The sequence below is a fragment of the Rana temporaria genome, chromosome 1 (genome assembly GCF_905171775.1).
Source record: "Rana temporaria chromosome 1, aRanTem1.1, whole genome shotgun sequence".
NCBI classification, from domain to species: domain Eukaryota; kingdom Metazoa; phylum Chordata; class Amphibia; order Anura; family Ranidae; genus Rana; species Rana temporaria.
In genome coordinates, this window is record NC_053489.1 from 324,490,400 (window position 1) to 324,507,432 (window position 17,033).

The following is a 17,033-nucleotide window of genomic DNA, read 5'->3' on the forward strand; positions in this document are numbered from 1 at the left end:
CGACCGCGCAATTGTCAGTTAAAGCGACGCAGTGCCGGATCGCAAAAAGTGGCCCGGTCATTGACCAGCAATATGGTCCGGGGCTGAAGTGGTTAATTATCATCTAGTTTTTGCAGAAATAATTACCGCTACTAAAGCTCTGGTATTCACAAAGAGCAGTGTGCGTGTCTCTGGATTTTCCCGATAGGATTCAGATAGGATAAACTGCAACTCTTCCAGCTTTGGATTTTCATTATCCTTTGCAATTTCCAACAGTTGTGGCAACTTCACTGTGAAAAAAAATATAATGGGTTTAGAAAATGTTATTCCCTAGAGTGTCTGCTAAAATATATAATGTTTGGGGGTTCTGAGTAACATTCAAGCTGATTTTTACATATAGGAGAGAAGTGTCAAAATTGGCCTAAGTGGCAAGTGGTTAATTACCATAAGCAGAGTTTTTTTTCTCAGAAAATAGGTGCAGGAACTCAACCACGACCTGTTCAGATTTCACAAACAGTAGAAGGGTCTTAAAGGGGCATTAAATACCAGGATTGCATTACATACAGAGTGCAGAGTTCAGGGGGGTTACACACAGAGTGCAGAGCTGGCACTTGTAAACACAGAAACCAGACTTCTGTGTTTACAAGTGATTGTGGTGAGCAGGCACCAAAGGGTCTGAGCCAGAGGTGGTGGAACTGAGTTCCCCCAAGTTCCCCCTGAAAAAAAGCCCTGACCATAAGTAATATACAAATAATTATTATATATTTTGTTTTTAAGGTAGCATTACCATAACGCTCCAAGGCACCAAGCTGTCCATTGAGCTCAGTGCCACTGACAAGAAGTCAGAGGCACTGTGAGCTCATCCTCAGTCTGCTGCAAGCAGCGTGTGCCAGCTTGCATTTAAACTGGCCACGCTGTATGAAGCTTTTGACAGGCTGCGCAAGGAGCCCCATATCTCCATGACCATAGGTGCCAGGAGCCCCAAGTTTTGACCAGTGGTGGGGTAGGACTTTGGCTACCCCCAAATTTTGGATCTGTGACTCCAGATTGCTGAGCTACGATCCTCAATAATTATATTTTCTTTTGTTCATGGCATCCCCTGACTGCACGTCCCTGGCCTAGTGCAGCATGTTGTCCAGTGTAATCTATACTCTTGTGCCCTCTTAGGCTGTTAGGCAGAGAGTAGGGAGACAGTTCACATCCCGTTACTGAAGGGCCTGTACTAATCAGTGCCTACAGAGAGGAAAAAGACTGCTCAGCCACCCATCTTGCCTGGTATTGGGTATTTTCCTGCCAAACCACACTGTTCAGTACTGGTAAGGAGAACACTTTCTGGGACCGAACCAATTCTGATAAGCTACCACCTGCTGTTAGGTATATTTACACCTTGTAGTACTGGTAGAAGGGTGCAGAAGAGCTGTGCAGTTAGGCACTGTGTAACGTTCGTATGCCACCAGAGCATGACGATAATGCAGGTCTTTGTTCTCCTTACCTTCAAACTTTTTAACCAGGTTCTGTTCAATGTCTGTAAATGTTCCATTCTTTATATTGTTATAAAAGTTCTGCAAATAATCCAGAGCATCATGGGTACGGGCATCCTCATTAATTATGAGTGCATTATTACATTTCTGTTACAACGAAGAAAAGAGTTTTAGGAATATTAGCAGATTAACCAAACAACATTATGGTGCTGTAAAGGTTTGAAAAGTTTATTCAGCATTAGATCCCTCCCTATATTCTAAAAGTCTTATACATTTCAATAGTATTGTGTGTGGTTGTTTTTTACGTGTCCTTGCAAAAAAAAAAAAAAAGAGAACTGATCAATTGCAAATACAGCCAATATTATGCCAATACACAATTCATTAAAGCCTAAATGCATTATTAAAATATCCTGCCAGGTGAATCTGCACGAAAATCCTCCAGCATCGTGAATATCGAAACAGATAGATCGTCTACAAACTCAAGGTAGCTGCAAATTCAAATCTAATTTCTAATCTTGGAGTAGTAGAGGACACTTGCACAATAACTATGAGTTATGACCTCTAGTCTTGTGGCAAGATTGGTCACAGCTCCTGGCCACAGCTCCCCCCCACCCCCCATCCTGATACAATGGGAAGGAATAGGACATTCATTTGACACTAAAATTAGAAGTTACTTGTGTCACCAGTACTGGAAGACACCGCCCTATTCCCACTGTAAAAAAAATAAAAAATAAATCAGTTTTGTTGTTGTTTGTGTTCCCATTGGAAAGATTTTCCTATCACTTACAGTCATTCTGACCCTCCGTCACCTGGATAGGAAATGAGGGAAAATCCTCTAACAGAGTAACAGACAGCAATAAACCCCAGAGAAATTATTTCCCAACTCTCTCCAAAGCTAATAAAAAAACACAAAAGTTTTAGCTATAAGACAAACATCTTTAGGCCCATTTCACATGGGCGCCTCCGCAAAGCGGAAACCGCTTGCTCAGTGGGGGATTTCTCTGCTGAGCGGGCACATGACAGGTCCGTGTCCGCTATGCAGAGCGGACACGGACACAGCCTGCTCTCCTCTATGGCGCAATCGAATGGAAACGGACTGCATGTCTGATTCCATATGATGCCATACAATCTGGGGAATAGGAACACCATCCATCTGTATTTGGCAGACAGGATCAGATCAGATGGCGGAAGTTGCATACCCGTAAATGTTCAGTATATGTGAACAGAGCACTACACAGACGACTCTCCTCCATTTTATCTTCCAGCTGCAACAAACGGCATTTCTTCTGAATGTCAATAATCCAGTTGTCATACTTCTGGGTTCCAATTGTTCGGTTTTGAATGTCCGACATAGCCCCTAAAGCCACAATAATGCATTTAATATTAATATAATTTTAATATGATTTTCTGTACCAGGTACAACTGAAATCATGCAAACCAGACAGCAATGCAACGTATTTTACTCTGCAGATGGATTCAGATAGGAATATAACAGCCATTATTTAGTAAGAGATTTACAGTTAGCGACCTCTCCTGTTATGCTTATCCAATGTCTTCAGTACTTTCTGAGTCACATACCTATAACAAGTGTAGTGTGTAGTCTGAGGCTGACGCCCCCCCCCCCCCCCACACACACACACACACACACACACACACACACACATGCTCTCTGCAGCCTTCTCCCCCCCCCTTACCACCAAGTGGAATGACAGGGCGGGGGGGGGGAAGGATTGAGTAACCGGAATCAGACAGAGCCACTCGTTCCTTCTCCCCATTAGTGGGGAGAAACAGGAGAGTGGACTTGAGCCGTAGCAGGGGAGAATGGCTGCAGGCTCTTCACTGTTCCCGGGATCAACGCCCCCACTCTGTTCTTCCCCTTGCTTCCTCATTGGCTGTGGCAAGGGACCAATTAAGGGAGGCAGAGAAGAGGGTGTTGGGACATGTAGTCACAGAAGACAAGTAGCCCCAGGTAAGAGTGGCTTAGAAAACAGAAGCCCCCAGCATGCTAAGGAGAGAGAGCTTTGAGCCCGGAAACAGAGGCAGAAAAGGAGGCAGAAACATGCCGACGAGGGCAACCATGGGCAGATTGGAGAGAGGACTATGCTGGGGGACACCATCAAAGGAAAAGCCACACAGCCCAGCGGCATCTCAGGGAGGGAGGGGGAGAGGGAGAATTCTGGAGGATCCAGATCGGCTTGAATCAAGCTAGAGAGCAAAGTAGGAGAGTCCAGCTTAAAATCATGAGCCTGCTGAGAGGCAAGACAACCTTATATGTTGTGTAGAAAAGATGTCACCGGCGCCAAGGAAATGTTAAATAAATAATAATTCTGTCTTCAACTTTCTACGTTGGAAGACCGGGTGAGAGTGTTCCTAACCCATACCTAAGTTATTTGTTGTTGCCAATTGTTCAGAATTTTTTACAGTACAGATCGCCACACAGACTCTACACCCTGTTCCAAATTATTATGCAAATTCTATTTCAGTGTCACAAAGATTAAATATTTTGTTTTTCAATTTAACACTGGTGATAATTAGATTGCCAGGTAAGCCCAATTAAAGGAAAAACTACTAAAGGAGGGTGTTCCACATTATTAAGCAGAGCACTATTTTCAAGCAATATGGGGAAGAAAAAGTATCTCTCTGGTGCCGAAAAGAGTGAAATAGTTCAATGCCTTGGACGTGGTAGGAAAACATTAGATATTTCACAAAAACGTAAGCGTGATCATCGCACTATTAAGAGATTTGTGGCTGATTCAGAGCACAGGCAGGTTTTGTGCAGATAAAGGCACATTGAGGAAGATTTCTGCCAGATCCATGCATCGGATCAAGAGAGCAGCTGCTAAAACACCATTACATAGCAGCAAACAGATATTTGAAGCTGCTGGTGCCTCTGGAGTCCCACGGATATCAAGGTGTAGAGTCCTCCAGAGTCTTGCAACTGTGCATAAACCTTCCATTCAGCCACCACAAACCAATGCTCACAAGTAGAAACAGGTGCATTGGGCAGAAAAATACATGAAGATTAATTTTCAAACAGTCCTGTTCACTGATAAATGCTGTGCAACCCTGGATGGTCCATATGGATGGAGTAGTGGATGGTTGCTGGACGGCCACCCTGTTCCAACAAGGCTGCAACATCAGCAAGGCAATGGTGGAGTCATGTTTTGGGCCAGAATCATGGGAAGGATGACTTCTACAAAGTATGTGGAGCTCCTGACTGACTGCCTTCCCTGGTACAGAAGGAAGAACTATGCTTTCTGTAATAAAATCATCTTCATGCCTGACAATGCACCATCTCATGCTGCAAAGAATACCTCTGCATCGATGGCTGCTATGGGGATAAAAGGAGAGAAAGTCATGGTGTGGCCTCCATCCTCCCCTGACCTCAATCCTATTGAGAACCTTTGGAGCATCCTCAAGCAAAAGATCTATGAGGGTGGGAGGCAGTTTACATCCAAACAGCAGCTCTGGGAGGCTATTCTGACATCTTGCAAACAAATTCAAGCAGAAACTGTCCAAAAAACTCACAAGTTCAATGGATGCAAGACTTGTGAAGCTGCTATCAAATAAGGGGTCCTATGTTAAAATGTAACTGTAACGGTCACCACAGTTTATTATATTCCCATCTCATGTAATTTATAATTACCATTTCTCAGTCACCTCATGCCCAAAAGGGACACAGGATGACCCTAGACCCAAGAGTCATTAGTGACGCTGGCACAGGAGTACCCCACATCCTTTAAAAGTCTCTGGGTGTCCCGGGCCATTCTGTTACAGTAACATAACCTGTTCAAATGTTTAAAAAGTTAAAATGTTGTTCAGAGTTTGATTGAAATAGCTTTTGATTTCAGTAAATATGCTGCAAACACAAAAAATTTAAATTTTCTGTTCTTTACAACCTATAACGTGTTTTGAAAATTACTGTGCGTAATAATTTGGAACAGTCCATTGTAAGTTTTTTTATTTTGGAAAAAAAAAACTCTTATCTTTAGGAAGTTTGTTCAATAAAATTTGAATTGTACTCTTAATAGTTGATAACACGAGAATTATGCTGACTGTTGTTTACATTAGGGTTGTCCCGATACCGATACTAGTATCGGTATCGTGACCGATTCCGAGTATTTGCGGGAGTACTTGTACTCCCGCAAATGCCCCCGATGCCAGATCCAATACTCGCCCCCCCCCCCCGCCGACGCTACCGCCGACGCTGCTATGGCGCATCCCCGCTTGGTTAATACGGGCGGGGAACATTACAGCTTTCATTTGAATAGCTGTAGTGTTTCCCGCCGCGCCGCGTATAGACACTCCCCCTTGCTCGGGTGAACTGTCCAATCCCGAGCAAGGGGGAGTGTCTATACGCGGCGCGAATCACTACAGCTATTCAAATGAAAGCTGTAATTTTCCCCGCCCGTATTAACCAAGAGGCGGCGCGGCAGCGCAGCAGCATGCAGGTAAGGGGGACATGGCTGCATATATGGGGGGGTCATGGCTGGATATGGCGGGGGACATGGATTGGCTGCATATGGGGGGACATGGCTGCATATGGGGGGGACATGGATTGGCTGCATATGGGGGGGGGGGACATGGCTGCATATGGGGGGGACATGGCTGCATATGGGAGGACATGGATTGGCTGCATATAGGGGGGGCATGGCTGGATATGGGGGGGACATGGCTGCATATGAGGGGGACATGGATTGGCTGCATATGGGGGGTACATGGATTGGCTGCATATGGGGGGACATGGCTGCATATGGGGGGGACATGGCTGCATATGGGGGGACATGGGGAGGACCTGGCTGGATATGGGGGGGGGGGGACATGGCTGGATATGGGGGGGGACATGGCTGGATATGGGGGGGACATGGCTGGATATGGGGGGACATGGCTGGATATGGGGGGACATGGCTGCATATGGGGGGACATGGCTGCATATGGGGGGGACATGGCTGCATCTGTGGGGGAACATGGCTGCATCTGTGGGGGAACATGGCTGCATTTGGGGACACATTTAAAAAAAAGTATCGGTATTCGGTATCGGCGAGTACTTGAAAAAAAGTATCGGTACTTGTACTCAGTCCTTAAAAAGTGGTATCGGGACAACCCTAGTTTACATCAATTATTTAGGTAAATGAGAAAAATATCATTGGCATAATAATTTGGAACAGGGTGTATAGGGCTTTCAGTGTTGCAGCCTACCTCTGTTAATGCTCATTGATTCACTGCGCATAGGATATTTGCACTAACGCTTTCTGTCTCCCTGGTAGGCAGGAATTATGAATAAATTCCAATACAGGCCTATTCTATCCCAAGAAGAAAAAACGTTTTTGCAAATTCAGTTCTGCACTTAAAAGGGACATATTGCTGCCAAATTCAGTCCCATCCCCTTACCAGTTTAACCCCTCTCTATCATCATCTGTTGATGTTAGAGTGACCGCCTAAGTTTGTCACCATTTCCTAAAGGAGGACTCTACTCGCAATTTCACGATCTTTGAGGAAGTGGCACTTCTCATCCAAAAGACACTATTAGCTAGATTCAGAAAGAGTTAGGCCGGCGTATCAGTAGATACGCTGACCTAACTCGGAATGTGCGCCGTCCTAAGTTTTAAGTGTATTCTCAAACTGAGATACACTTAAACCTAGCTAAGATATGACAGCCTGTGCCGTCGTATCTTAGGGTGCAATATTTAGGCTGGCCGCTAGGTGGCGCTTCCATTGAGTTTGGCGTAGAATATGTAAATCACTAGATACGCCTATTCACGAACGTACGTGCGCCCGTCGCAGTAAAGATACGCCGTTTACGTAAGGCATTTTCAGGCGTAAAGTTATTCCATCAAATAGCTGGACTAGTCAATGTTAAGTATGGCCGTCGTTCCCGCGTCGAAATTTGAAAATTTTACGTCATTTGCGCAAGTCGTGAATAGGGCTGGACGTAATTTACGTCCACGTCGAAACCAATACGTCCTTGCGGCGTACTTTGGCACAATGCACACTGGGAAATGTACACGGACAGCGCATGCGCCGTTCGTAAAAAAACGTCAATCACGTCGGGTCACGAGTAATTAACATAAAACACGCCCCCCATCCTCATTTGAATTAGGCGCGCTTACGCCGGCCACATTTACGCTACGCCGCCGTAAGTTAGGAGGCAAGTACTTTGTGAATACAGTACTTGCCTATCTAACTTATGGCGGCGTAGCGTAAATACGATACGCTACGCCGCCTTAAAGATGCGGCACTCTTACTGAATCTAGCTATATACCTCTCCTGTGCACCAATGTAAGGGCCCTATCAAGCCGGCAGAAGAGTCATTCCTATATTTTATGTTTGTTATCCCTTGTGCTTTTCTTCTCTGCTCACTTGGGAAAGAAACATCTCAGTAAGAGAGTGAACGTTTAAGCTTTTAGTCCTGCAGGACAGATGGGTCTACTTAAAGTGGAGTTGTATGTAAGTGTTGTATTGTTTATTTCCAATATGTAGTTTGCTTTTGCGTACTACAAACATTGACCTTTCTGTGATTATACGCTTGCTATTTTGACTTCTTTAGAAACAGAATAATCGTCTAGCAAAAGTGTGTGTTTATTCCTTCGGGTGTCTGTCTATTCACTGATAATAATCCACAGCCAGGATAAAAAGGTATTTTCCACTTGTGTCCTTGTTTGTGTTTGTAGCCATTTCAATTCAACCATGTGCGTCAGAGGGGCTGAGCTTGTTCTGGCAGTCAAGGAGCAGAACAGAGGACCCAAATTTACTAAGCGGCTCCTTTAGGGGGTGGCGCTACACAGGTATGCAAATCAGGTTTTCTGCCTTAACCATTGTTGTTGCATGCTTGTCCAGGTTAGTATCACCAAAAGTATTAAGCCAAAGCCAACATTTTCAGGTCAGTCAACAATGGCAGTCCACACATTTCTTTCAGTGTATGTTTCCTTTAAATAGCAAGTTAACTTTTCCTTCAACAAACAGAAGTTATAGTATTCAACCGCTTATCTTTATGTCACTGAGGTATGTACACTTATAACAGTCTAATTTATACATTAACAGTTATAATTTCGCAAACTGTACATCACACCTACCTAAGTTCGGGTAAACTGATTTAGCCATCTGCTCAATTTCCGTCATGATTTCAGACATGATCTTAGCAAATGGATCATCCATACGACAACGTGCTTCATGAACAACTGTCGAAAAGTTATGATAAAAAAAAAAAAGAGGAAACAGTAGTTATGGAGGTTACTTGGAAGACATGCAGATGTACAGTATTTTTTATATACAGCTGTCCAAAAAGATACAGTTGTCCTGTTAAGTACTGACATTTCTCCGGTTTGTACACCACTTTGCGCAGCTCTTCCAAACTTTCTTTAACCGTAGAGATGCATTCAATGTCCAGACTGGAGCAAAGTTTACTGATGTATTCCACAGCTTCTGCAGCACAACGGGACTTTCCAGTGCCCACTGAAGCTGTTAAACCAACGATCTGCATGTAAAATACAAATTGTTACAAGTCAATGCGTGTATTTTATGAAAGTGAATTCTTAATCTACAGCTGACACAACAGGGAATGCTGCGACTTTTAACAAATCACTGTATTTTTCAAGCAACCTTAGTCCCCTTTCTTAAAACACCAGACTCTGAAACTGGCAACGTTTAGGCCTCATGCACACTGGGCGTTTCTCCATCTATTCTAAACACATTTCCCCTGGCAGGATAAAAGCAACATCAAAAATGCACCAAAAGGGAGTGGCTTGCCTTCGGCCAAGATGGATGGCTGATCCCAGAGCTCCAGCAGACACGGGGACTTGGTAACCTATGTCGCCCTCCCAGGGCACATAAATTGGCTCCATTTGTAGTGGTTTACCTCTCCACATATCTGGCGACATTACCCACAAGGGGAAGTAAGATCATTGGCCTCAAAAGCTAACCCATTCTTCTCCCAGCCACAGCGGCGGCATGGGCAAGATGGTGCCAGCTCCTCTACCTCAGCAGTCTCACGTTCTACTCCACATGTGGGCAGACAGGCTCATGGCAGTTCCACACAGACATATACAAACTCCCAGCCTGTGACACCACTTTGTGTCAGGACCTGGATTTGAACCTGGGACCTCAGCTGTGTCTGGCAGTGAACCTTCTCACTGAGCTATCTGGGATGCTGGACAGCTCCCTGTCTGATCTGCTGGACAAACCCATCTGATCCATTGAACATTCCTGCCTTGTGTCTTGATTGTCTTGAACCTTGAACCCCTTGCTCCTCCCACAAACTTCCTGATATAAGCCATGTCTCTGCACTTCCTCCTTGCCAGAATATTGTGCTATCTCCAGCCTGTATCTCGCTCCTGTCTTCCCTGCTGCCGTCCATATTTGCTACTGCTCGTTACCGACCACTTGGCTTGTTATCGACTACGCTTCTGCCTGATCCCAACCTACAAATACTCATTACCGACCCCTTGGCTTGTTATCGACTACGCTTCTGTTTGATCCTTACCTGCTTATCTGCTATTGTACCCCGGCTTTCTCACCTCCTGGTGGGGCAATCCTGAGGACCGCGACCTGGCGCTAACACGCAGCAAAATCCATCTTCACCTTCAGAAGCTCTGGTGAATACCGGTTAGCGCTTAGATTCCGCACCTCAGGTGACCCCGTGTCATCAGCCAGGGTGACCTGTTCTGCTGCTATAGCTACTGGCCTCTGAGCCTGACTCCAGACCGTGACACTTTGACAGCCCAGAAAAAGCAAGATTCCGCATGGATGATTACAGACAACAACATTCAGAGGTGAGCTCTAACCATGATTCTCAGAACTCCTTTAGGGAGCTCCCTGATTCCATTAACTCTTTCCTCACCAATAACCAGCCTGTGTTATAAGGACACTGAAAGATATACGTATCTCTCTGTAGAGCACATTACAATCAGACATGCTGTCATATATGCAGAAGTTTAGCACTGAGCTTACAGCTATAGGGGATAGAATTAATCATGTGGAGGGGTTTGCTACCACGATAAATGCTCTTGCCCATGACCATGATGCCAGCAAGCAACAGCACCAGTGGTTCAAAGTAAAGTGAGCTGACTTGGAGGACAGATCTAGACGCATTAATATTAAAATAAGAGGCATCCAGGAAACAGACTTACTCTTTGCAGCAAATTATCTACCGCTTGTGGACAAGCTTAAAGCAAATTTCTTACATGTATCTAGGTATGAACTGTCTTGATCAGGTCGACTGGCTGCATTTAAGATTCAACTTCTTACACAATTACTTTATGTCTTTAGAACAGTTCCTATCCCAGTAGCCAAGACATAATCACTCTTGAACAGCTTCTTATGGCAGGGTAGGAAAGCATGCTGTGCATTTAGTAAGTTAATCAAACACAGATTCACAGGTGATCCAAACCATACAGACCTATAGGATTATAACTTTGCTGCTCTCTTAGCTGAGACCAGAGATTGGATTTTGGAGTACTTATGGTGTAAATTAGAATGAGCTTCAGAACTAGGCAGAGATTTACTTGCATAACATCACACTTCTAGCAATCTGCATTCTATATTGACTAACTTATCCCAAACGACACGCACCACTTTGAAAGCCTCAGCCTGGCACACATTGTGTGCCACAATTTTCAATGCCTCCCTTTATACTGACCTCCAAATTCCCATCACTGTACTCTTTGCCCTCCTACCTGATTTGCAACTGGGCAAGTGGAAGGCACACAGTATTACTACCATTAGGAGATCTCTATAACGTTAACACCCTTAAAACATCACCTACTTTACGAGGAAGGTAATTTCTAATTGCAGAGAGTTCTATAATTACCTCCGTATCTCATCCTATCTCCATTAGGAAAATAGGATGGCATGTAAATTCCTGTGGAGGATTGGCCAACACTTTAAACCAGGTCTCAAGCATATGGGGGGGGGGGTTTCCTTGTTTTATAGGATTCTCAAGGGGAAACAGGACTTTGTCAAACCCCCACGCATTCTGTTCTGGGAAAAAAACTTGAAGACCTCTTATATCAGCTTTTCTCAATTTTGGAATAGAAGATGTTTCTCCTGCCTTGAGAACCATAACAACACATTTTTACTAGCAGCTAGGCTAAGCATTGCTAGATAATGGAAATCCTCCACTATCCCAACCATATTGGATATTGTTAGGTTAGTTCAACCACATTGTACCTATGAAACTATGTTTGCATTCACAGTGGTCTAATTGGTATGCAGCCCGTATTTCTGATTAGAAAATGTCCTTCTTTTATAGAGCACAAGGGATGGTATTGATCTATAGATGGTCCTAGTCTATCTATGATTCCAGGTGACATTGAAACTTTGCTGAAGTTTTCTAGTATTTATATTGCTATTATTTTCCTTTCCTTTATACCCAAGTCTTGGATTTTCATTGTTTGTATATGTTAAGGATGCTCATTGTTTATACAGGCCAATTTTTTATTTTGTGGCAATTTCTAGTAGTGTTTGGCAACTTGTCTGTTGCCTTTATTCTAATTGCTGTATTACATTCAGTTAATTTGTATTTCTTTCAGATATTAATTGAGATACACATATTGTACCACCTTCAGAGTATAGTGTACATTGTATGTTAAAAATAAAAATCATTAAGACTGTAATAAAAAAAACATTGAAAAGAAAAAAAACGCACCAAAAAGCAGTGCTTTTGAAAACGCTTTCAGGTGCTGCAGAAAGCCAAAATGCTGTTGCTCTTGAATGTGCTTACAGTGGGGGGTTTTTTCTGCCCATGTGTGCATGGACACATAGGACAACACTGAGGAGCATTAAGAGGCAGGAAAAAAAGGAAGACGTCTCTAAAAATTTCATTTTTCCTACTTTACCTTTAACCAGGGCCAGATTAAGAACATCATGGGCCTGGTGCTGAGGATTTTGGTGGGGCCTTTTAGGCTGCATTCACACCTCCGCGACAATTAACGCCGCGTACGCGGCGTATTTTGCCGCGAATAGTGTAACTTTTTTTTTTACAAATCCTTCCTATTGCTTTGTATGGCCGAACGCCAATGCCGCCTGAAAAAAAGGGTCCGGGACTTTTTTTCATGCCGCAGGTGTACGGCGTCTATGAGATGTGAACCATCTCATAGACAGCAATGGGAATTCTCCCCTCCAGCGGCACGAGCGGCCGGCGTCGGGCGTTTTGTCGCGGAGGTGTGAATGGGGTGTAATAAATAATAAATAAATGCGTGGGAATGACATGAACGCAGCCCAGCCAAGGCAAGTGACCAAAGGCATAGAACCCAGAAGGAAGACCAGGTGAAGATGGAAGTGTCCAGGCCCCGCCTGATTCATCGCAGCACTGGAGGGCTCAGTCTGAAAATGTAAGTGTACACTAATGTGCTAATATGCTGTGCACACTTGTACATTGTGGCATAACCTACCCCAGGGCCTCTAAAAAGTAGTAATGTCAGGAAAGTTTACTACCGCTTTATTATCACAGGATCCCAGGAGCCTCTCATGGGGCCCCCTACTGACCCGATGGACGGTGGCCCTTGGGCAGTATATCAAAAAGTGAAAAATTCAGCGCTGGGATATAAAGATTAAACTAAAATACAATACAAGTATGCAAGCCAGCACTGAGGATAAATTCAAAAAAATTCCCAAAGCATATAGTAGTGAATAAGTGCAGCGCAAAAAAATAAATTAAATTAAACAATAATATGAAAAATATATGAAACAATAATATGAAACAATAATAATTGGCCAGTGAAATAAATGTCCAAGTGTCCAAAACAATCCTTAAATAAGTGTGAAACACACACTGAAATCCAACAGGAGTGAGAGTGAAGAGGAAGCCACAAAGAATTCCACCACCGCAGATAAGATGGACTCTCACCTCATTGCTTCGACCCAAAAGAGTCACAAAGCATGTCAGCAAAAACCCTCAGTCAGATCCAGCCTCCATACGGAACCACCATACCACAGGGATATCAGCAGGCCACCATATATAAAAGATACACAAAAGAAAATCTAGTGCTCTCTGTATACTGGTTTTATTGAAGGAAAGGTAAAAAGGAATGGCACTCACATTTAAAAACACTCGCAGAGCCGAGTGTATGCTGTAACAGTAGAGATCTCAGCAACGATGATCGGGGTGACGTCTTGCGTAGCTCCTCCCCTTACGTACGCGTTACGTCCCGGGGGCGGGACTTCATCAGCGTCAGGTGGAGCGAGTACACTCGACGTCCCCAATGGCCAAATATATATAGTAGTCCTGTGCGCCCAGCAGCCAATCAGAGCCCTTGTTGATGCGGCCAATCAGAGACTCACAGAATAAAAACATCCGGGTCATGACATTCATGGATGCGGCTCTGCGAGTGTTTTTAAATGTGAGTGCCATTCCTTTTTACCTTTCCTTCAATAAAACCAGTATACAGAGAGCACTAGATTTTCTTTTGTGTATCTTTTATATATGGTGGCCTGCTGATATCCCTGTGGTATGGTGGTTCCGTATGGAGGCTGGATCTGACTGAGGGTTTTTGCTGACATGCTTTGTGACTCTTTTGGGTCGAAGCAATGAGGTGAGAGTCCATCTTATCTGCGGTGGTGGAATTCTTTGGTGCTTCCTCTTCACTCTCACTCCTGTTGGATTTCAGTGTGTGTTTCACACTTATTTAAGGATTGTTTTGGACACTTGGACATTTATTTCACTGGCCAATTATTATTGTTTCATATTATTGTTTCATATATTTTTCATATTATTGTTTAATTTAATTTATTTTTTTGCGCTGCACTTATTCACTACTATATGGCCCTTGGGCAGTGCCTAAGTGCACAGTTGCCAACATTTAAAAAATATTTTCAGGGCCACTTTTTTATATAAGTGCTATATTTAGAGTAGCTGAGATCCCCGATGTTCCTCTATACATCATAGTAGTAATCACAAAATTAAATGAGTACTAATAATGGGGTGGAACAAATATGAGAACTGATATTTCCTTTAGTTGAACTAACAAAAGTGTGTCCATTCTAGAGCTGGTAACATCGAGGATATTCAGTATAATGTTAAAGAACTGTTTTTGTGGGTAAGCGACATAGGGGAGGAGTATGGACGGTATATAAGTGGGAAGTATGTGCAGGTGAGGGAGAGGAATGTGGAGGGTCTAACAGTGGGCACTATGTACAGGAGAGGAGTACAAAGGGTACGGAAAAAAGCACTATGTACAGGAGAGGAGTGTGAAGGGTATGACAATGGGCAGTATGTACAGGAAGAGTGAGGGGGTATGACAGAGGGTAGTACGTACCAGAGAGAAGTGTGGAGGGTATGATGGGGCAGTATGTACAGGAGAGGAGTGTGGAGGGTATGACAGTGGGCAGTATGTACAGGAGAGGAATGTAGACGGTATGATAGTGGGCTCTATGTATAGGAGAGGAGTGTGGAGGGTATGACAGTGAACACTATGTATAGGAGAGGAGTGTGGAGGGTATGACAGTGGGCACTATGTATAGGAGAGGAGTGTGGAGGGTGCGACAGTGGGCACTAAGTACAGGAGAGAAGTGTATGACAGCAGGCACTATGTACAGGAGAGGAGTGTGAAGGGTATGACAGTGGGCGCTATGTACAGGAGAGGAGTGTGTAGGGTATGACACTGGGTACTATGTATAGGAGAGAAGTGTGGAGAGTATGACAGTGGGCACTATGTACAGGAGAGGAGTGTGGAGAGTATGACAGTGAGCACTATGTACAGGAGTGGAAGGATATTTAGGGACTGAGTAGTGGTTAAGCGGGTCATACATGGATTGAAATTACGCCAATTATGCAGAGACCAGCCATAGTCAATCTATGTATGGGCTAGCTGGTTTTACACAAGTCAATCTATTAATCAACTTGAGTACAACCAGCCTGTTTTTTTTTTCTTAAAACAATCAGTGCTGCCAGCTATATAGTTAGCAACACTGATCATTGTACGCACTGGCAGAACACAATAACACTGCAGGAGTGATTCCCCCATCCACAGGTCAGCAGGTGAGAGGGTGTGTGGGGACAGGCTGGGGAGAGATACTAGTCAGTGGTTGGGTAGGCACTGGTAGTATCAGAGCCAGATACACACAGGTTACATACGTTACGATCGTTAGAGCGAGAACAATAATTCTAGTACTAGACCTCCTCTGTAACTATAAACATGTAACCAAAAAAAATTGTGCTAACTTAACTAACTAACTGTTTTTTTAATGAATGAAACATTTTTTTCCAAAAAAACATGTTTGAAGAATTGCTGCGCAAATACCGTGCTAGAGCTGCACAATTAATCGTTAAAAAAATCGTGATCTCGATTCAACCCCCCTGACGATCTCCAATGCAGAGTTTGCTGATTCTTTCATATAACAAGTGGAAAGACTTTCAGCTATCAAAAGAAAATATCTGGGCAGTCTGCCAAGTTTTTAACAGGAAACATTGTAACTGACACTTCCTTCTTAGATCAAAGGGATACACTTCTGTGTGTAAAGAAAAAATCTGGGCAGTCTGCGAAGTTTGTAAACAAAATGAAACATTGTAACTAACTAACATTGTAACTAAATTTAACCACTTAAAGTCCAACACTTGTTTCTTAAGTTAGAAAGCAATATTATTTGCTAGAAAATTACTTGGAACCGCCAAACATTATATATATTTTAGCAGAGACTCTAGGGAATACAATGGCTATTGCTGCAATATGTTATGTCACACTGCATTTTCCCACTTCAATGAATAATAAAAACCATAAAAACAAAACAGTGAAGTTAGCCCATTTTTTTGTTTGTTTTGTTTTAATGTGAAAGATGATGTTACGCCGCAACAATCGTGAGAGAATCGTGATCTATCTTCTAAGCAAAAAATTGCAATTCTCATTTTAGCCAGAATCGTGCAGCTCTGTACCCTGCAACATAAAAAGTGCAAAGACCACCATAGAGTAATTTTCTAGCAAAAAACAAATGATGATTTTTACATGTAGTAGAGAAGTGTCAGAATTGGCCTGGGTGGCAAGGGGTTAATTACCATGAGTAATATACAAATAATTATTATAAGCACTGTGATCCTCTCAGTCTGCTGCAGTGTGTCAGCTTGTATTTATATTGGCCGCTCTGAATGTGGCTTCTGACAGGCTGTGCAAGCAGGCCCGTATCTCCGGAACCATAAATGATAGCCGTCCCATATTTTAACCAGTTGTGGGGTAGCTCTTCCCATGCCTACCCCCAATGTGGGGTTTCTGTGACCTCTGGTCATCGAGCTACAACCCCCCAAATTCGATCTTAAAAAAAAAATAAAAAAAAAAATTTTTTTTTTTTTTTTTTGGCAAATGGGCCTATCTTGAGAAATGGGCCTGGAGCTGCAGCTCCATCAGCCCCATTGTTAATCCGGCCCTGCCTTTAACCACATGCTGACCGGGCCATAGCCGAAGGACAGCTGCAGCGTGGTCGACTTATTCTGGGAGGTCGTCCATGGATGTCCTCCCAGAATCTTGCTCCCGCACACCCGAAAATTTCCGTGACCGCCGGGTCTGTACCGATCTGTACAGTGCGAGGGGAGAGATCGTTTGCAGCAGTGCTGTGGGCTGGATCTGTAGTGCCCACAGCGCTGCTCTGTGC

At 43.7% G+C, this 17,033-nt stretch overlaps 1 protein-coding gene across 1 annotated transcript in view; it reads right to left on the reverse strand.

Moving 5' to 3' along the window:
- The window catches only part of DDX58 (DExD/H-box helicase 58), a 76,758-nt gene that overhangs the window by 19,736 nt on the left and 39,989 nt on the right, over positions 1-17,033 (reverse strand). Inside the window, exons 11-15 of the mRNA XM_040360330.1 lie at positions 8,772-8,934; positions 8,534-8,638; positions 2,660-2,817; positions 1,472-1,607; positions 127-269 (exon numbers count right to left, since the gene is read on the reverse strand). Coding sequence (XP_040216264.1) covers positions 127-269; positions 1,472-1,607; positions 2,660-2,817; positions 8,534-8,638; positions 8,772-8,934 — 705 coding nt within the window. The remainder of the gene's footprint in view (positions 1-126; positions 270-1,471; positions 1,608-2,659; positions 2,818-8,533; positions 8,639-8,771; positions 8,935-17,033) is intronic.